Raw genomic sequence first — 22,083 nt, 5'->3', positions numbered from 1 at the left:
GAGCAGGTCTTGATCTCACAAGCCGATTGTCTTGCTTGGATCCCGCGGCGCATGGCGTGCCTACCGCTGATGCCGGGACAATGTGCATCTGCTTCCAGAAAGGCAGAAAAGGTTCCTCTCTGTGCCTTTGAAGTGGAATGTGTGTCTGCGAGCGCGTCCAAAAATATAAACCTCTCCCCAAACGCTTTTGCCACAGTGGATGTGTAAAACACACAAAAGCGCAGTGGAGCCTTTCACCAGAGAAAAGCCTGCTTTATTTGAGTCAGATTATTGCAACTATGAGCTCGCAGCCATAAAGCCATGACAACCAGCGATGCGTTTGTCGCAGACCAGAGAAAAAGAAAAGAGCGTTGAAGCTTTTGAATCGGTCAGAGCGATTCACTCCGCCAAGTGAAACTTGAAATGAATGTAAACTAGACAGTGATTCAGTCTGTGGCAACTTGCTCCAATTGAGCTTCCACCAAAAACATAGTGATAGGAAAAAAACATACGGCATTCAGTGGATTATTAGACTCGATTCATCAAGCTTGAAAGGACTGTCACAGACACTGGCGCACAGAAGTGATGCCAGCTTCACGTCGCGGCTAACCTGTCTTTCACCGCTCTGATCTTTGAGTGAATACAAATGTACTTTCATTTTCTCCAGTCGTAGATGCATGAACGGCCGTCTTTTCTCCTTTTGCATTTCTTTCAGACACCAAAGTGAACTTGCTCGCAATTTTGAGCCCAGTAGGGACGTTGTAGAGAAAAGAGGCTGTTCTCAGGGGAGAGAAAGCTCACATACGCACTCGTTTGTGAGGAAATCCAATGCAGTTATTGTTTCCTTAAACGCTGACAGTAAATCATTAGATTAAATTAGTAAAATCCACATCTGTAGTGTTTTTGTGAACATATCACTTACACAGTGAGTCATAAAAAGGCTGGCATGACCAGAACTATTAAAGTCACCATGAAAACAAAATTGATGATTCTTTTTTTTGTTTTAAATGTAATATTGCAGTGTTTACAGGACTCCAGACTGCGACCAAATGGTTGCATTTTCTGACCTTTTTTCCTGTCAGTGTGACTAAATTTGTTGCATATGAGAAACATCAAACGGCTAACGAAACGAAAGTGGAATGAAACCAATCTCGATCAAATATTAATGATATCGCTGTGAGAGGCATTCATATTCAAAGTAGAATTCTGTTATTAACCACAGATATCAGATCAAACAGCGCTGATGTGGAAACCAGGAGAAACATTGTGCGATGAAGTTATAGAAGTCTTTTCAGTCCACAAATCACCAACATTCACCATGGATTTAATGCAGTAATGCTAAATGTAACCATGGAATTGTGGCAGAAATAGTCTAATTGTTTGTTTTTTTACAATATAAGAGTGAAATTCAAGTACTTTTCAAGGGCTTCACCCTTTTTCCAGCACTTCAAAGCTCTAAATATCATCCAATTTTAATGTTATTTTTAATGTGATGAATTGTAGAGGGTTAGTTCACCCAAAAATGAAATTTCTGTCATTAATTACACTCCCTCATGTCGTTCCACACCCGTAAGACCTTCGTTCATCTTCAGAACACAAATTAAGATATTTTTGATGAAATCTGAGAGGTATATGACTCGTCCATAGACAGCAATATAATCAACACTTTCAAGGTCCAGAAAGGTACTAAAGACATCGTTAAAACAGTCATGTGACTGCAGTGGTTCAACCTTAATGTTATGAAGAGACGAGAATACTTTTTGTGCGCAAAAATAAAACAAAAATAACAACTTTATTCAACAATCTCTTCTCTTCTGTGTCATTATCCTTACACAGGTGACACAGTAACACAGTGAAGGCTTCCGTGTTAACGTCCGAATGCCGGCTCAGTATTGGCCAAAGCTGATCATGTGATCAGCACGACACATGCATGTGATACTGACGCAGGAGCCGGCTAATACTGAGTTGGTGTGCTGATGTAGAACCTGGAAGCGCTGGACGTAAACAACGTATGAGAATGACACAGAAGAGATTTTTGAATAAAGTGGTTATTTTTGTTTTGTTTTTGCACACAAAAAGTATTCTCGTCTCTTCATAACATTAAGGTTGAACCACTGCAGTCACATGACTGTTTTAACGATGTCTTTAGTACCTTTCTGGACCTTGAAAGTGTTGATTATATTGCTGTCTATGGACAAGTCATTTACCTCTCGTATTTCATCAAAAATATCTTAATTTGTGTTCTGAAGATGAACGAAGGTCTTACGGGTGTGGAACGACATGAGGGAGAGTAATTAATGACAGAAATTTCATTTTTGGGTGAACTAACCCTTTAAAGATGTAGGAAAACTAACACTTAGTGGAAAACAAACACTTTTATTAAAAAAAGTTACCACTATAACCAGTAGATGGTGGCAGAGGAGCACTTATTGACTTATTAGCCATTTCCACTCTCTAATATATGGAAAAAAGTAGGAAGTCACAAAATCTCGTAAAAACTAAAAATAATTTTTTCAAATTGTGACTGAATTACACCAAAGACAAAAGTGCTCCTTTCATAATCACTGAAGCTGTCGGTCAGTTCAGTATGATACTATAGAAGAACAATGGTACATTTAATAAAAGTAGAATATTTAAATTTTCCTTACAAAAATGAGGATTTTGCACGTTACTGTTGTTAATAAAAGTTATCGCTATCTCAATTCAAGCTCAGTGTTTACCTGACAAATTTCTAGTAAACAAACATGTAATATTATTAGATTAATGTAAAACAATAGTAGTTTTATGATTAAATTAACTTTATGATTAAAAATCCCCCAGCACTACCAAATCAGGTGCTGGCGCCACCATCTGTAGAACTTAGTGCCACCGGTGCTCCTGCTCTCGAATGTTAGTCTGGAGCCCTGGATTATTCTAAATGATTTATCGGTGCACATTATTATTGTGTTAAATTCATGTTCCTGGTAATCTTGAATCAGAATATCTTCTCCTCCCTCTTTCAGCATCTCTTCTCTTCTCTGATGATGAGGGCGGGGCAACCTGTCACTCACATGAGATCCACCAATAGCAAACCGCAACCATCCAATCAATTCCTCACAGACAAAATCAAGCCCCGCCCTACATTTGTTCTTGTTTGAGAAGCATTTCACTCGGATATACGACACAATAGAGAAGAAAAGATTATCGCGAAACTTCCACTTCATGTCGACTTTAAAGCTCAGCTTGATTTTAAAGTCAAATTTGACTCTTCACTCTGTTGATTCATGTTCCTTATTGTGAATGATTCATCAGTGCATGTTATTCTAAAGACAAAATGTTTGTCTTCATAATGCTTCATCAGCTTGTTCAACCTCTGAAAAGGAATCTTAAAAGTGTAGATGAAATCCGAGTGAAATGAATTATCGAAAAAGAAACATAGGGCGGAGCTTGGTTCCTGATCCAGTCAAATCCTCATGAATAAAATCAAATGTTCCCACTGAATATTCTGTTTTAATATGTCATGTGACAGAAGTTAAATGCACTGTGACTTGTGTCCTTAAAGTTAAAACATTTGATGTCATTCATTGAAAACTGATGGAGTTTTCCTACCTGTTGTTACCCTGTAAAGGAGGCAGCGGCACGTTTGGAGCCGGATGAGTCTGTGGACCGGCTGGGATCTGCATTAGGGTGTTTGTTTGGCTGGGCTGGTTTAGGGTGAAAACTTGCACATTGACAGAAGACAAAATAGAAAATCATCATTACTTTTCGGTAAAACGGCGCTAAGATTCGTTGCCATTAGCCATCACTGGAATGAAATGAAAAGATTGTGAAAGTTTTTTAGGGCCAAACGCGTTTCTGCATTACAGTGTGCTGATTTTACATTGTTTTTCCTATATAGCAGGGGTTTTCTTTACATTGGAAAAGTATTTATGCACCAAATATAGGATGTTGTCTGAAAGAAATGGTGACAAATATGTCAATGGAAAAGATAACATATTTTAAGGAATAAATGTAAGATTTTTGAGAGTTTGGAGACTGTTTAAACTTCTTAAAACATGCTGGAGTTGAAGTGCTAACAAGACTAAAAATAGAGGTGGTTCTGAATAAGGTAATGAAAGGTTTGTTTTTGTGTTTTGTTTTATTCTTGTTGCTGTTCTTGCTTTTATAATGCTTTATATATAAGTGTTACCCTTTTTTGCATATAAAAGAATTTATAATGCATCAATTACACCTTGTAATGCACTTTATAATGCATTGTATGATCTTATAAGTAATTGTAACAACAGTAAATAATACTTTTACTTTTATTACGGTGAACTCGCCTTTGGAAATATAATGCATTAAAACACGACAAACAACCAATTTAAGATATAACAAGAAATCTGCAAATATTATAATGCATTTTAACTTTGGTTATAATTATTTATGAAAAGATATAATGCATTATAATGTACATTATGAATACTTTTATAATGCATTATACATAAAGGCATCAAGTAAAATGTTACCAAAAAAAGTAATAAAAATAATGAGCAGTTAGTTAAAAGAAGTTCAACTAAAAAGTGGATCTCTAGCAGTGTTGTTTTAGTATCACAGAGAAACTATTATAGTTTTTATTAATATTTTAGTTTCAAAAATATTTTCATTTCAAATTTTAAAGTTTTAGTAATTTTGTTTTGTGATTTTTGTCATTTTTACAAGTTTTAGTTTTTTTTTTTTTTTTTTAAGTCTGTACAGTTTTTATTCATTTTTATTTCAGTTTTAGTTATTTTAGTACATCAAGTTAAACTAAATGAAAATGAGAAATGTTGCCTTGGCAACTAGCTGAAATAATATAAGCTTTTTATATTTTATTTTATTTGAGTTAATGTTTATTTTATTTCAAGCAATGAAAATGTTTTTATGGTAAATTTTGCAAGGGACAGTAATACATACACTTCCTTGAACACATGACTATTTTAAGAGTTTCATACCAGTGTAGAGATCATCAGTGGGTGACTGGTGCTTGGTCTCAATCAGGTCCAGTGGCGAGAGGCTGTGCTGCAGCGGCTGAACCGTCAAACACTCTGCGAGTCCATCCTGACTGCGTCTCAACTACATCACATGAAATACAGTCACATTCATGCATGATACTTTATCTTCTGCCCTAAAGATCAGCATGAAACACTTTTGCACTTTTGTTTCTGAGAGATTTTATCCATGAAGAACTGATTGGACTGTGAAAAGTGGCCATTGTTTGCCAGAACTGAAGGTGAGTTTGCTAAAACTCAAGTGTAAATAGCTATTTTGCAGGCAAAAAAAGGTCATTCAGAGGTGGAACAAGTTATGTTTTGAGGACATAAAAAATGTTTGGAATAACATGCAATTCGGAAAAAATTTGGAAAACTCTGAGTAACATCTGGAATGACGTGCACTTCAAATAACATCCAGAACGTCATGCATTCCGAATAACATCTGGAATGACGTGCACTCCGAAAAACATCTGGAATGATGTGCACTCCGAAAAACATCCGGAATGACGTGCACTTCGAATTACATCTGGAATAACGTGCACTCCGAATAACATCTTGAATGACGTGCACTCTGAAAAACATCCGGAATGACGTGCACTTCGAATTACATCTGGAAAGACGTGCACTCCGAAAAACATCCGGAATTACGTGCACTCTGAATAACATCCGGAATGATGTGCACTTCAAATTACATCCAGAATGACGTGCACCCCAAAAAACATCCGGAATGACGTGCACTTCGAATTACATCTGGAATTACGTGCACTCCGAATAACATCCGGAATGATATGCACTTCAAATTACATCCGGAATGACGTGCACTCTGAAAAACATCCGGAATGACGTGCACCCTGAAAAACATCCGGAACTACATGCACTCCGAGTAACATCCGGAATGACGTGCACTCCGAAAAACATCCGGAACTACATGCACTCCTAAAAACATCCGGAATGACGTGCACCCCGAAAAACATCCGGAATGACGTGCACTCCGAGTAACATCCGGAATGACGTGCACTCCGAGTAACATCTGGAACGACGTGCACTCCGAAAAACATCCGGAACTACATGCACTCCTAAAAACATCCGGAATGACGTGCACCCCGAAAAACATCCGGAATGACGTGCACTCCGAGTAACATCCGGAATGACGTGCACTCCGAGTAACATCCGGAATGACGTGCACTCCGAAAAACATCCGGAATTACGTGCACTCCGAGTAACATCCGGAATGACGTGCACTTCGAATTACATCTGGAATTACGTGCACTCCGAATAACATCCGGAATGATATGCACTTCAAATTACATCCGGAATGACGTGCACTCTGAAAAACATCCGGAATGACGTGCACCCTGAAAAACATCCGGAACTACATGCACTCCGAGTAACATCCGGAATGACGTGCACTCCGAAAAACATCCGGAACTACATGCACTCCTAAAAACATCCGGAATGACGTGCACCCCGAAAAACATCCGGAATGACGTGCACTCCGAGTAACATCCGGAATGACGTGCACTCCGAGTAACATCTGGAACGACGTGCACTCCGAAAAACATCCGGAACTACATGCACTCCTAAAAACATCCGGAATGACGTGCACCCCGAAAAACATCCGGAATGACGTGCACTCCGAGTAACATCCGGAATGACGTGCACTCCGAAAAACATCCGGAATTACGTGCACTCCGAGTAACATCCGGAACGACGTGCACTCCGAATAACATCCGGAACGACGTGCACTCCGAATAACATCCGGAATGACGTGCACTCCGAATAACATCCGGAATGACGTGCACTCCGAATAACATCCGGAATGACGTGCACTTTGAATAACATCCGGAATGACGTGCACTCCGAATAACGTGCACTCCGAATAACATCCGGAATGACGTGCACTCCGAATAACATCCGGAATGACGTGCACTTCGAATAACATCCGGAATGACGTGCACTCCGAATAACATCCGGAATGACGTGCACTTCGAATAACGTTCACAATAAGACCAAGAAAGTAAATCTTGATTTCATGTCGACTTAAAGACGGCATTTAGTTTCCAAATGTAATTAAAGCACATAGATAGATAATGGCTTGGATAATTGGCTCATAATCTTTTGCTTAATTGAGCTGGATATACAGTAATTAATCATGAGCATATGGTTTAATATCACAGCCTAAAATATCCCTGCATTCGGAGCTCTCGACCTGCAGGGCATCGTGATTATATTTAGTGTCTCTAATAATATATTCTGAGTTAATTCCTAATAATCGCTGGTGAGAATGAACTGAATGTATACAGACTGGACAGATCCAGTATACGCAGGTTGACGTGTTGCACTATTTTTTCTCTCCCAGAAACAGTCTACCTGAGGAATCTGTATCTATGGTGACGTGACCTTTATTTTGTTCCTCTGTGATAATGAACGGCTCCTACACAAGGCTGCTAACAAGTTACAAGTTTAGAGACTTCGTTATCAACACCCTTCTTGACAAATGTTACACATTTTGTGTCACAACTCTGTGTTCTTACATTATCAGACAACGGTTGCATGTTGTACAATCCTCGTCTGAGCGATTAACTGGATGATTCACACACAAATACAAATTCTGTTATGATTTACTCGCCTTCATGTCTTTCCAAACCTATATCCTTTGATTTGTTTTTTTTTGTTTTTTTTGAGAAACACAAAAGGATCATTTTTGAAGAATCTTCAATTGCGTTTGTTTACATATAAAGACTTTAAAGAAGTACAAAAACACCATAAAAATAGTTAAAAATTAAGATTGAAAATATTTTAAATGTTTTAGAAAGAAGCCTCTTATGTTCGCCAAGGCAGCAAAATACAGTAAAAATAGTCAAATATTTTTACAATGTAAATCAGCTGTTTTCTATGTGAATATATAGTAAAGTGTAATTTATTCCTGTGATCAAAGCTGAATTTTCAGCATCATTACTCCAGTCTTCAGTGTCACATGATCCTTCAGAAATCATTCTAATATGATGATTTGCAAGAAAATCAGCATATTTGAAGAAACATTTCTAATTATTATCAATATTCATATTTTTGTGATACATTTTCAGGATTCTCTGATGAATAGAAAGTTCAAAAGAACAGCATTTATTTGAAATAGAATCTTTTGTAACTTTATAAATGTCTTTATTGTCACTTTTGATCAATTTAATGCATCCTTGATGAATAAAAGTATTAATTATTTTTATTTTTTTTTGTTTTCAACAATGCTAAAAATTCAGCTTTGCATCACAGGAATAAATTTCATTTGTTACAATATATTCACAAAGAAAACCTATTTCATATTGTAATAATATTTCACAATTTTTGATCAAATAAATACAGCCTTGGTGAGCAGAAGGGACATTATTATTAAAAACCTTATTATTATAAATTATTCTAAACTTTTGACCAGTAGTGTACATTTGTGGTGCATGGAAAAATATATCAGCTCCTGGTTTGTAATGACATGAGGGTGAATATACAGTATGATGACAGAACGAGAGTCTGATATGTGCTTTTATGATTCTTGTACCTTTTTCCTGGCTTGTTGCTCCTTCAAGGAGTGTGATTTGACATGTTTGCGCAGAGAGCTGGGGTCTGTGTAGCGTTTGCCGCAGCCCTGGATCTGACATGCGTAGGGTTTCTGCAGAAACACACACACACAACCTGTTTCTGCACATTTCTTTTCCTCTTGTTTGCAGGTGTGTTGCGTGGGAGTGTTAAAGTGCGGATATACTTGGGAAAACCATCTTGTTTAACGGCTTTATGAGGTTTTCAGGTTGCACTCACCGTGTCGACGTGCGTGCGCTGGTGTTTGGCACGATCGCTGGAGTTGCTGAAGGCTTTCTGACAGCCGGGCTGTTGACATACGTAGGGTTTCTCACCCGTGTGACTCCTCAGATGGATTTTCAGGTTCTCCAAGCGGGAGAACGCCTTCTGACAGCCCTCAAACTAGCCAGAGGAATATTAAGATACAACTGAATCAATTAAAAGGGTTAGAAGTGTCACATGAACAGTGACTCTTTGAACTACATGACACAGATTGACCAGAAGGGGTCAGTGTTTTGCTGCTCAAATGACCAGTCTATGTCGCTCTCTTGTTATTTCTCTAATTATATTATTTTGTGCCTTCTTTGTTACATAAAACCAACAACAATATTCTCTGTGCAATTATTATTATGCATTGTTAAATAAGCTAATTAAAATTTTAAAAAGTGTAGGAACAATAATCGGTGACATTTTCATCAGTTTCATCTCTGGAGCTCAGTATAAACTCAGCAGTCACATTTAATGAGGCTTCATAGTTTCACAGTTAGTCATAGTTTTCAAAAATGTGTCTAAAGGTTTTTCATAGTCCATTCTTGATGATGTTGCCATTTTTAGATTTAGCAATTTCTGTGTAAAACATCATCACAGGTGAGACGATATTAGGCTATGATCAGTTGTTGCTGTATATGGCCTTTATAATGCGCGCATACATATATTATGCATAACATAAAATTATTTCTGAGTAAATTTATTATAATAACAGAAACAGAATATATATATATATATATATATATATATATATATATATATATATATGTAATTTTAATTTTTTTTATCATTTTTAAATTATAATATATATATATATATATATATACACACACATATTTTATATAAAATACGAAAAGTATTTAAATATATTGTGCACAGTTTGTAACATCATAAAAGCTTGACTGTTCACCTTTATTAAATGACATCATGATGATTTTTTGCAGTGATTTCATCTTGCAAGAATGTGACATTCCTGATCTTTGCTCTTTCTGATGTCTGGACAGGAATGCCAGTGAATCACGGTCACGGATACCAGAAACCACTGGGCTGTGAACAAATGCCCTGACCTCATTTATTTCTTTCAGAAATATGGTTTAGAAAATAAATAATTACCTAGTAAAAATCATCTGAAAATGACTTCGGAAATAGCTGGAATTCTTTTGCTCAGAGGTCATCTTATATAACAGGAATCTGCTGAAGTTGGACATTAAAAGTGTTTCTGTCAGAATGTTTTGATTGCTTTATAATGAAGTGGTTATTTTAGATGATTTAGCAGTGGATATCAATACAATAGCAGTGCTGTATGTAGGCGTTATTTACAGACTTTAATCACGAAGCTCGAGTTGATCTTTATGAGGGTCTGTAATTGAATCTAAATACTAAAGGCTGAACTGAAGGTTTGTTTTGTGAGAACAGGAAGATCTGTACTTGTGATTCGTCACTAGCGGACAGGAATTCTGTTCGTTTTCTCTTTTGGGTGTGTGGAGGACTGGAGGTTTGTGCCTCATTACATGCTGTTTGTTTGAGCCGCGAGTGTCTGGGATCAGGATTAATCGGGATTGTTTCTAAAAGCAGCGGGAGAAAGCCACAGCCGTTGTGCAGTTTCTTCACGTACGCGGATTGTCATCTTTCCAAAATCTTTTCTTTTCCCAACTTATTAAAAAAAGATCACAAACAAACCTGAATGATAGTCTGTGCTAACAATGAATCTTAATTAGTGGCGTCAATCACTAGTGCGAAAACAAACTTCAGAGGATCCCGCAGGATTTGAAAGACGGATAGACAGGTAGCTAGATGGATAGACAGATGGATGATAGTTAGATGGATGGATGGATAGACAGCTAGATAGATGGACAGGCAGACAGATATGTGGATGGATGGATGGATAGCTAGATAGACAGACAGATAGACAGATACGTGGACGGATGGATGGATGGATGGACAGCTAGATAGACAGATATGTGGATGGATGGATAGACAGCTAGATAGATGGACAGGCAGACAGATAAATGGATGGATGGATGGATGGATAGGCAGAAAGATATGTGGATGGATGGATAGCTAGATAGACGGACGGACAGATAGACAGATATGTGGATAAATGGATGGATGGATGGATAGACAGACAGACAGGTAGACAGATATGTGGATGGATGGACAGCTAGATAGACAAATATGTGGATGGATGGATGGATGGATGGATAGGCAGAAAGATATGTGAATGGATGGATGGATAGCTAGATAGACAGACAGATAGACAAATATGTGGACGGATGGATGGATAGATGGATGGACAGCTAGATAGACAGATATGTGCATGGATGGATGGATGGATGGATGGACAGCTAGATAGACAGGTAGACAAATATGTGGATGGATGGACAGCTAGATAGACAAATATGTGGATGGATGGATGGATGGATGGATAGGCAGAAAGATATGTGAATGGATGGATGGATAGCTAGATAGACAGACAGATATGTGGACGGATGGATGGATGGATAGGCAGAAAGATATGTGAATGGATGGATGGATAGCTAGATAGACAGACAGATATGTGGACGGATGGATGGATGGATAGCTAGATAGACAGACAGATAGACAAATATGTGGACGGACGGATGGATGGATGGATGGACAGCTAGATAGACAGATATGTGCATGGATGGATGGATAGGCATAAAGATATGTGAATGGATGGATGGATGGATGGACAGCTAGATAGACAGGTAGACAGATATGTGGATGGATGGATGGATGGATGGATAGCTAGATAGACAGGTAGACAGATATGTGGATGGATGGATGGATAGCTAGATAGACAGGTAGACAGATATGTGGATGGATGGATGGATGGATGGACAGCTAGATAGACAGGTAGACAGATATGTGGATGGATAGATGGATGGATGGATGGATAGCTAGATAGACAGGTAGACAGATATGTGGATGGATGGATGGATGGACAGCTAGATAGACAGGTAGACAGATATGTGGATGGATGGATGGATGGATGGACAGCTAGATAGACAGGTAGACAGATATGTGGATGGATGGATGGATGGATAGCTAGATAGACAGGTAGACAGATATGTGGATGGATGGATGGATGGATGGACAGCTAGATAGACAGGTAGACAGATATGTGGATGGATGGATGGATGGATGGATGGATAGCTAGATAGACAGGTAGACAGATATGTGGATGGATGGATGGATAGCTAGATAGACAGGTAGACAGATATGTGGATGGATGGATGGATGGATGGACAGCTAGATAGACAGGTAGACAGATATGTGGATGGATGGATGGATGGATAGCTAGATAGACAGGTAGACAGATATGTGGATGGATGGATGGATGGATGGACAGCTAGATAGACAGGTAGACAGATATGTGGATGGATGGATGGATAGCTAGATAGACGGACAGATAGACAGATATGTGGACGGATGGATGGATGGATAGCTAGATAGACAGGTAGACAGATATGTGGATGGATGGATGGATAGCTAGATAGACAGGTAGACAGATATGTGGATGGATGGATGGATGGATGGACAGCTAGATAGACAGGTAGACAGATATGTGGATGGATGGATGGATGGATGGATGGATGGATAGCTAGATAGACAGGTAGACAGATATGTGGATGGATGGATGGATGGATGGACAGCTAGATAGACAGGTAGACAGATATGTGCATGGATGGATGGATAGCTAGATAGACGGACAGATAGACAGATATGTGGATGGATGGATGAACAGGCAGAAAGATATGCTGACAGACGGATAGAGAGATTTGAATTTGAATGGTTCCTCAATTTCTTTTGTTCAAAATTTATAACATTTAAATAATGAGTCAATACATCATCAATCCTTCTTCCAAAATGTGGCTTACCCTGATTTACTATGGTAAACCTATTATGAGTGTTTATATTTTAGACCGGTCCGTCCTCGTCTTATCTTCTCAGTTCCTTGTTCCTACAGGCAGAAGAAGACTGATCTGGGACCGTTTATCTTGAACCAGAATCCATTAAGCTTGCTGACAAGAGTCATTAAAGTCAGAAGTAATAACTACAGCCGCCTAATTACCAGTGAATCATTAAGAGGCTAAACTACACCTTAACTATCCCAGCTGTCCTCTGCCTCACAAACACCAGCCACAGAAAAGAGCAGATCAATAAGCATTCAGATCAGGCCAGCTGGGAAAACAGACGTCCAGCGGCGTCCAGGCGTGTCTGTGCACTCGAGGACCTTTCACATGGACTTTATTTAATAAAGCTTGGCCGTTCGGAGAGACAGTCCTGAATAGATGGCAACATGGCTCCAATGTGCCGCTCAAAGTCACAGGCCGTGGCAGTACGCCATGAGCCGTCGCACTGCAATGCCAACGACCGCGAGTGCCAGCAGTCGAGCGAGTGGTTCCTCCGTGTGCCAGGGCTTTGGCATCACCCAGACAACTACAACTTTTTCATTATCATTTAAGGTTAGGAAAAGACGGAGATTAATGTGTCTCCATGGTTCGGTACGATAAAGCAGAATGTAAGGCCTTTATGTTCTTATTTGGTTTTGAAGTGAAAGGTCGATCAAAATAATAAAGTTAACAAAAGAAATTGTAGGATGAAGGATCATTCAGATGATCAAACCGAATGAAACTTGTTGTACTTTAGATGCGACAGTCGTTTGAAGCTCTATTGTTTGAGATTGGATCTGTTAAACGGTAAAAAAAAGCTTGTGATCCCATTTTGCATGAACAAAGATGCACACAAAGAGCATTTTCTTAAGAGACAGATTAGAGCGGCGGAGTCGTTTCCCTCCTTACAGCTGTTCAAAACCGCCACGATTCTTGGCAGATCAGATTGTGACGGTGATTGTATTAAGCGACTGAGAAAACAACAGAGTTTCAGGTTTGGCATCTATACAACATGTGCTAATCAGATTAGAACAAACAGCCGGAGGCATCAAGATAATGTACACATACTCTTACAAAGAGGTGCTGCACTAACATGGTACAGGGGTAGTATCATAATATACTATTGTACTCAATTCCATATTCATTTGTCCAAAAAAAAAAAAAAAAGCTTTAGCATGGTAGCACATGCGAAAAAAAATATGGCAATACCGTGGTGTTTTTATTTTTTATTAGTGTACGCATTCATTTATTGCAAGAGTTTTATGTAGTGTGTTAATATGTGGCTGCTAGGTGTTTTCCTACTGATGTTTTAGTGACAGATAGACAGACAGCTTGATGGATGAATAAACAGATGGATAGATAGATAGATAGATAGATAGATAGCTTGATGGATGGATGGACAGATAGATAGATAGATAGACAGACAGACAGCTTGATGGCTGGATGGATGGATGGACGGATAGATAGATAGACAGATAAACAGATAGATAGATAGATAGATGATAGATAGATAGCTTGATGGATGGACAGACAGACAGACAGACAGATAGATAGATAGATAGATGGACGGACGGATGGACAGATAAATAGATAGATAGACAGACAGACAGCTTGATGGATGGATGGATGGACGGATAGATAGATAGATAAACAGATAGATAGATAGATATAGCTTGATGGATGGATGGATGGATGGATGGATGGACAGATGGATAGACAGACAGACAGCTTGATGGATGGATGGACAGATAGATAGATAGATAGCTTGATGGATGGACGGATGGACAGACAGACAGATAGATAGATAGACAGACAGACAGCTTGATGGCTGGATGGATGGATGGACGGATAGACAGATAAACAGATAGATAGATAGATGGATGGACGGATGGACAGATAGATAGATAGATAGATAGATAAATAGATAGATAGATAGATAGATATAGCTTGATGGATGGACGGATGGACAGATGGATAGATAGACAGACAGACAGACAGCTTGATGGATGGATGGATAGATAGATAGATAGATAGATAGCTTGATGGACGGACGGATGGACAGATAGACAGATAGATAGACAGACAGACAGCTTGATGGATGGATGGATAGATAGATAGATAGATAGATAGATAAACAGATAGATAGACAGATAGATAGATAGATAGATAGAGCTTGATGGATGGATGGATGGATGGATGGACAGACGGACAGATAGATAGACAGACAGATAGCTTGATGGATGGATGGATGGATGGATAGATAGATAGACAGCTTGATGGATAGATAGATAGACAAATAGATTGGTGGATGGACAGACGGACAGATAGATAGACAGACAGATAGCTTGATGGATGGATGGATGGATAGATAGATAGATAGACAGCTTGATGGAGGGATAGATAGACAAATAGATTGGTGGATGGACAGACGGACAGATAGATAGACAGACAGATAGCTTGATGAATGGATGGACAGTCAGACAGCTTGATGGATAGATAGATAGATAGATAGATAGATAGATAGATAGATAGTGCAGGCGGGTGGCTGAGCATGCTGGGACACGTCTGTGATTGTGCAGGACATCAGATCTGTGTCATTATGCTGCATCTGTTTACCCGATTCAACTGGTCCTCAAAGACGCTGATGAGTGTCTGAGTCTGTCTCAGTTCTCTGGAGCGCCACAGACAACAAAACACTGTGGTTTACACAGGAATGACTTCTACCATCTCTGCCTACTTTTGTCGTTTTCTTACGAACACAGCAAAACCATCCAACTGTTCCCGGCGCCATGGCAACAGCAAAGGTTTTTGGTAATGAATAAGTGTGCGGAGCTAAAGGTTGACCACAGGTATGTGTGCGCTATTAATGATTGACAAACTCGAATCAGTGAAGGGAAATAAATATTTCCCCTCTTACACATTTCTAAAGATATCAGAGAAAACAGAATAGTTTTCCTACTCTGAAGTGACTAGACAAGATCATGTTGTGCCGCTCCTCTACCACAGGTGATACGAGTATTACTTATACTCTGTGATGTATAGGAACAGCCTAGCCTTGTGGTGGCTCAACTGAAATGAGTAAAAACTTTGTTTGTTTTCATCCAAAGTTGCGAACTTGACGTTGGACAAAATAGGATTATTGCATATCCTATTGCAAAAACATTTGCAAATAAAGCAGCGCTTCCATCCCATGTGTTCAAGAGAACAAAATCATCATTTCCTGGGAATTTGATGCAAAATATCAGTAATAAAAATGGAAGCTGCTCTTTTTTCCTCCATCATAAATGAGTTGGTCTCAGAGCGTCAGACGAAACACAATAAACTCTGTCATGTGATCTTGCGTTCAGATGCTGGTGTTTGGGAACACAATCATGTGAGACACTTCTGGAGGGAATTAAACCAAATCATTCTGATGACAGACTTTGACTCAGACGTTTCAGAACCACCAGACCAACATTTGAGATGCTGCGATGTGATTGGTCCGTTGGTTAGTCCAGTTATCCAATCAAAGCCTCTGCTGAGGCAAAGCCACAAGTTTTTTGACGTTCATCAAAGGATTTATTTAGGAAAAAAAAAAGTGTTTCCATTGTAGTTTGTCTTGCGAATGTCTTCTTATTGGATGAAAAACATTATCCACCTCAATCGAGCACATACAGGTGCATCTCAATAAATTAGAATGTCGTGGAAAAGTTCATTTATTTCAGTAATTCAACTCAAATTGTGGAACTCGTGTATTAAATAAATTCAATGCACACAGACTGAAGTACTTTAAGTCTTTGGCTCTTTGAATTGTGATGATTTTGGCTCACATTTAACAAAAACCCACCAATTCACTATCTCAATAAATTAGAATACTTCATAAGATCAATAAAAAAAGGATATTTTAAACAGAGCTTCTGAAAAGTATGTTCATTTCTATGCACTTAATACTTGGTTGGGGCTCCTTTTGCATGAATTACTGCATCAATGCGGCGTGGCATGGAGGAGATCAGCCTGTGGCACTGCTCAGGTGTTATAAGAGCCCAGGTTTCTTTGATAGCGGCCTTCAGCTCATCTGCATTGTTGGGTCTGGTGTCTCTCATCTTCATCTTGACTATAAATTCTCTATGGGGTTCAGGTCAGGCGAGTTTGCTGGCCAATCAAGCACAGTAACACCATGGTCACTGAACCAGCTTTTGGTACCTCTGGCAGTGTGGACAGGTGCCAAATCCTGCTGGAAAATGAAATCAGCATCTCCATAAAGCTTGTCAGCAGAAGGAAGCATGAAGTGCTCTAAAATGTCCTGGTAGATGGCTGCGTTGACTGTGGACTTCAGAAAACACAGTGGACCAACACCAGCAGACCCAAATCATCACTGACTGTGGAAATTTCACACTGAACTTCAAGCAACATGGTTTCTGTGCCTCTCCACTCTTCCTCCAGACTCTGGGACCTTGATTTCCAAATGAAATGCAAAATTTACTTTAATCTGAAAAGAGGACTTTGGACCACTGAGCAACAGTCCAGTTCTTCTTCTCCTTAGCCCAGGTAAGACGCTTCTGACGTTGTCTTTGGTTCAGAAGTGGCTTGTTGTGACAGTTGTAGTCCATTTCCTGAAGACGTCTGTGTGTGGTGGCTCTTGATGCACTGACTCCAGCTTCAGTCCACTCCTTTTGAAGCTCTCCTAAGTTCTTAAATCGGCTTCGCCTGACAATCTTCTCAAGCCTGCAGTCGTTCCTTTCACTTGTACACCTTTTCCCACCACACTTTTTCCTTCCAGTCAACTTTCCATGAATATGCTTTGGCACAGCACTCTGTGAACAGCCAGCTCTTTCAGCAGTGACCCTCTGTGGCTTACCCTCATTGTAGAGGGTCTTGATGATCGTCTTCTGGACAACTGTCAAGTCAGCAGACTTCCCCATGACTGCTGTTGGGATTACTGACCTAAACCCAGTATTTATACCCTGAGAATGGTCATTTAATAGAGCTTGAAATTAAACATTCTAATAATTTGAGATACTGATTTTTTTATTATTTTGATGAGCAGCAAGCTGTAATCATCCAAATGAAAACAAAAAAGTATGGAAATATTTTACTTTATGTCTAATAAATCTAGAATATATTTAAGTTTTACTTTTTGAATTAAATTACAGAAGAAAAAAAAAAAAAAAACTTTTTCATGATATTCTAATTTATTGAGATGCACCTGTATATTTTTATGTGCATCTTGGCATTTCAATCCAGCGTTTTTTAATGTGATATCCCAAAATTTGCATAAAATTAGGTGGATGGAAACAGCTAAAAAAACATGGCAAGTGTCCCACTACACTATTGCCTTTTCTCCTTTCACATACTTTAGTAATTATCATAAATTAGGTATTGTTTGAAGCTTAAACACTCCAAATTAATCCTGTGAAAAATGTTTTGAAATTGAACATCGTGTTGCCATGGAAAAGGTACTTTAAAACCTTTTAGTCAGCTCAATTTTTTGTGACATCAACTTCAAAATTTGGAACACAACTTGGTTAGACAATTTTCTAGCAATTTTAGAGGCCAAATTACTTGGTAAAATATATATTTTGTATAAAATGAGTGTTTATTTTGATACAGAGACAGCTTGATGGATGGATGGATGGATGAACAGATGATAGATAGATAGATAGATAGATAGATAGATAGATAGATAGATTTCATTTTTTGAAGTTTTTTCACTCTAAAGCATTCATGAGGGCAGTTAACAGGTTAAGGCAGCAGTTAAAGTGAAAGTGAATGACTGACGCTGTCAATCCCAAACATTCTGCTAAACGTCTCTTTTTGTCTTCCACATGTCAACACAAGTCAGAACTGTCCCTTTACGTTTTCAATTTTACGATGTTGATTTTTTTTTTTTTTTTTACAGTGCGGCCAAATACAGCTCACATATATTTTTTTTTAGGAAATCTGGTTTATAAAAGCACTAAATGCACCGTGTCTCACGCCTCTGACTGCGTCCAACACACTGTCCGTTTGATTGAAGTGTATGGCAGGAGGCAGTCGTGTCTCTGCCAGAGCTTAAATGTGAGTCTTTTGTCTCTTTTTAGAAACTGCATAATTGCACAAACTCCCATGTCAATTATCAAGGATAATCACTAATTAGCTGATGGCTGGAGTTAAAAGAGAGGAGAAAAAACTCACAGATGAAGCGTAATGCAGCCTCTCCACAACAGCACACAACTATGCTGATTATATCATCAGGGATTTTTTTTTAATGCTGATTACAGTGAGTATTAGGAGTTTCTCAATAGATCTCACAACAAAACTATTTCAAACCTTCAGAAGAGTTTCTCCTACACAAGAAATGCTACTGATGCAGCATCAATAGATAGAAATAAACAAGTGACTCCCTAAAGCACTGCAGTTTTGCAAAAAATGAAACGCAAAAGCTCAATGGAGGCTGCGGCTTCACCATGGCAACCACTGGGGGGTGTCGTTACCCAATGATCAGATCCTCCCGCATGTTCATGCAGAGCTCTAAAACACAGGCATTTAATAAAGTGCACATCTCTTAATTACTCTAAAGTTCCTTAATGGTTCTTTAATGATATTAAAAGTTAAATTTAGAAACATACCGACCTAAAGAAGCCTTTTATTTGAACATGTTTGAATGTTGTTGTTGTTGTGTGTGTGTGTGTGTGTGTGTGTGCTTGTCCTTAAATTAAGTCATTCACTTATCCGAGTAAAAAAGTTGCTTGTCCGGAAAATTTTTTATTTTGTTTGTTTGTGGTGTAAATATAATTTATTCTGAACCAATATTCTCATCAGTGTTCTATCAGCTTTGACATATTTAAATCTGCATATTTGTGATATTTTTCCCTAATATTATTAAATGTATGCTTCATCTTTCATTTTAAATTTTTAAATTTGACCAATAAATTCAATTAGAATAATAAGACACTATAAGGATGTTACCAATCAAAATAAATCATGTACGCTGAAAAATTACAACTGCATTAAATAATGTTATGAGATTGTTTTAAATATTTTTTAAAAACACAAATAAGAAATGTTGGAAAGAATTATACTTTTAAACATGAAACTAAACCACCATTAGGTGGCAGCAGGTGACCGTCTTAATGAGTGAGTCGTTGAGTCATTCATTCAAACGATTTGTTCAAACGGATGATTCATTCAAGAATGAGGCTGTTGTTTATAGCCGTGTCTCATTTCAGAGGCTGCGTCCTCCGGAGGTTGCATTTGTCGGCCACATACGTCATCAAGGATGTCTTATTTAAGAAAAGTAACCATTACACCTCACAAGGAATAACAGTCAATTTTATTATGGTTACTTTTCTGAAATAAGACATCCTTGAAGACGCTCCGGAGGATGCAGCCTCCGAAATGAGCCGCAGTTTATGAATGAGTCATTGAATCTTTGACTCAACTGATTCAATAAGCTGAATCATTCATTAATGAAACGCTGCTGAGTGTTGTTGTGGTTCTGCTGCAATCTTTGGAACTATTTTCGCTGCTGAAACAGAACAAAAACAGTCAATGTTGCATCTAAAATTTAAGTGACTTAAAGAGGACCTGTAATGCCCCTTTCACAAGTTGTAATATAAGTCTCTGGTGTCTCCAGAATGTGTCTGTGAAGTTTCAGCTCAAAATACCCCACAGATCATTTATTATAGCTTGTCAAATTTGCCCCTATTTGTGTGTGAGCAAAAACACGCCGTTTTTGTGTGTGTCCCTTTAAATGCAAATGAGCTGCTGCTCCCGACCCCCTTTCCAGAAGAGGGCGGAGCTTTAACGGCTCGCGCTTCGGTCGCTCAACAACAACAAAGCTGGAGAATCTCACGCAGCCAAAATGAGGATTGTCAGTAACGGTGTCCAGCCTTACATTGTTCAAACCGGAGTCGACACTGATGGAGAGACTCAGGAAGAAGTTACAACTTTTAGGATGTTTCTGAATGGTTAGTGGATAAATTTTACGTAGTTGCTGTGGAGTTGATTCAACTCATCGACTAACATATGCCGTCATGTTAATCTTTGTTGCGTGTTCTCAGGGGCGGGGTTTATGTAAATTTTAGGGTTAGTGATGTCATCAACCTGGGAAGAAGCTCATTGTAGTCCCTACAAGCCGTTTATTGCTATTTCTATAAAAGAAAATGTCCTCCTTTGCATTGACCTTTGAGTGTCGTAACTTTGCAGACGTTGTTTATGCTCAAACAGCAACATTACACACTAACTAAAGTTGAAAAAGTGAAATCATAATCAACCACCGCTTTAATATTAACTACTTGTATGAAATCAGTGTCACATTTTCAATCGTGATGTATTCAGGAAGACTCACCGAACATTTGTTGGGTTTCTCCCCTGAGTGGACCCTCATATGGATGAGGAGTTTGTAGCGGGCGTTGAAAGGCTTGTGTTTGCGTGGACATCCAGCCCAGAAACAGGTGAAGTCCTCACCCTTGCGCTGGTCAACGTGGACCTTCTCGATGTGCTTGACCAGCTCCTCTCGGTGGCCGTAAACTGCACCGCAGTCCAGCCAGCGGCAGCAGTGTCCTCCACTCACGTCTTCCTCTTCATCTTCCTCCAGCATTGGGCAGAGAGTTGAAGGAAGGACCATTGGGTTCTGACTGTGAGAGCATCGTAGATGCTGATGGGCATTATAGGGCGGTGGAGGACCTCTGGGCGGGCTGGGCGTCCTGATTATGGCGGAAAACTGAAGCTGTATTGAAGGCGACAGGCTGTTAGATGTGTTTTTGTTCTGGATCTCCTGTTGGTGCTTCACCACTAGATTGGTGAATTGATCTTCTAGTGGCGTTGCCTCCAAATGCTGCATGCGGAAACTCTCGGTGTCAGTCTGGACGCACACGCTCTTGTTTGTGCTAACGTGTTTTCCAGGATTAGGATGAGGGATGCAGCTGCCTCTGATGCCCAGCAGGTGTCCGCAAACATCCGACTGCAGAGGTGAAGGAGTTGGAGAGTTTCGAGAACCGATTATATACGCCACCAGCGACGTGGGTGAGGTTCGGATGATGGAGTTGAGGTCGAGGCCGATGCCGTCTGAGAGAGGAGACAAGGACAGCGCTCTCTTTTTGGAGCGGGCCGAGAGTCGCGGACTGCTGCCGTCCTCCTTGAAGAGATAATGAGGAAGAGATGTGGGGTTGGACACGGATTCAGACATGGAGGTGCAGGGAACCAGATTCAGATCAGCTGCTTCTGATGCCTGCTGAAGCCCCAGAGGAGGCAGAACTCGGTATCCGTACGGCCAGTCCAACTTACTGCTGCGAATCGACTGTGTCTCGGCAATGCTGAGGGTGGTCGAGGCTAAAGATTCTCTGGACAGCAAACACCTGCAATAGAGCAGGAGAAAATTACAATTCTGTTGTCATTTACTC

At 39.3% G+C, this 22,083-nt stretch overlaps 1 protein-coding gene across 2 annotated transcripts in view; it reads right to left on the bottom strand.

The window, feature by feature from the left end:
• The window catches only part of glis3 (GLIS family zinc finger 3), a 34,690-nt gene that overhangs the window by 6,816 nt on the left and 5,791 nt on the right, over positions 1–22,083 (bottom strand). For both annotated transcript variants that reach the window (XM_051911076.1, XM_051911075.1), the window contains exons 4-8: positions 21,030–22,038; positions 8,778–8,939; positions 8,521–8,631; positions 4,932–5,052; positions 3,568–3,679 (exon numbers count right to left, since the gene is read on the bottom strand). In XM_051911076.1, the coding sequence (XP_051767036.1) occupies positions 3,568–3,679; positions 4,932–5,052; positions 8,521–8,631; positions 8,778–8,939; positions 21,030–22,038 (1,515 nt within the window). The remainder of the gene's footprint in view (positions 1–3,567; positions 3,680–4,931; positions 5,053–8,520; positions 8,632–8,777; positions 8,940–21,029; positions 22,039–22,083) is intronic.

The sequence above is a fragment of the Ctenopharyngodon idella genome, chromosome 10 (genome assembly GCF_019924925.1).
Source record: "Ctenopharyngodon idella isolate HZGC_01 chromosome 10, HZGC01, whole genome shotgun sequence".
Classification (NCBI taxonomy): domain Eukaryota; kingdom Metazoa; phylum Chordata; class Actinopteri; order Cypriniformes; family Xenocyprididae; genus Ctenopharyngodon; species Ctenopharyngodon idella.
Note: the sequence above shows the minus strand (reverse complement) of the source record. Positions and strands in the feature narration are given on the sequence as shown.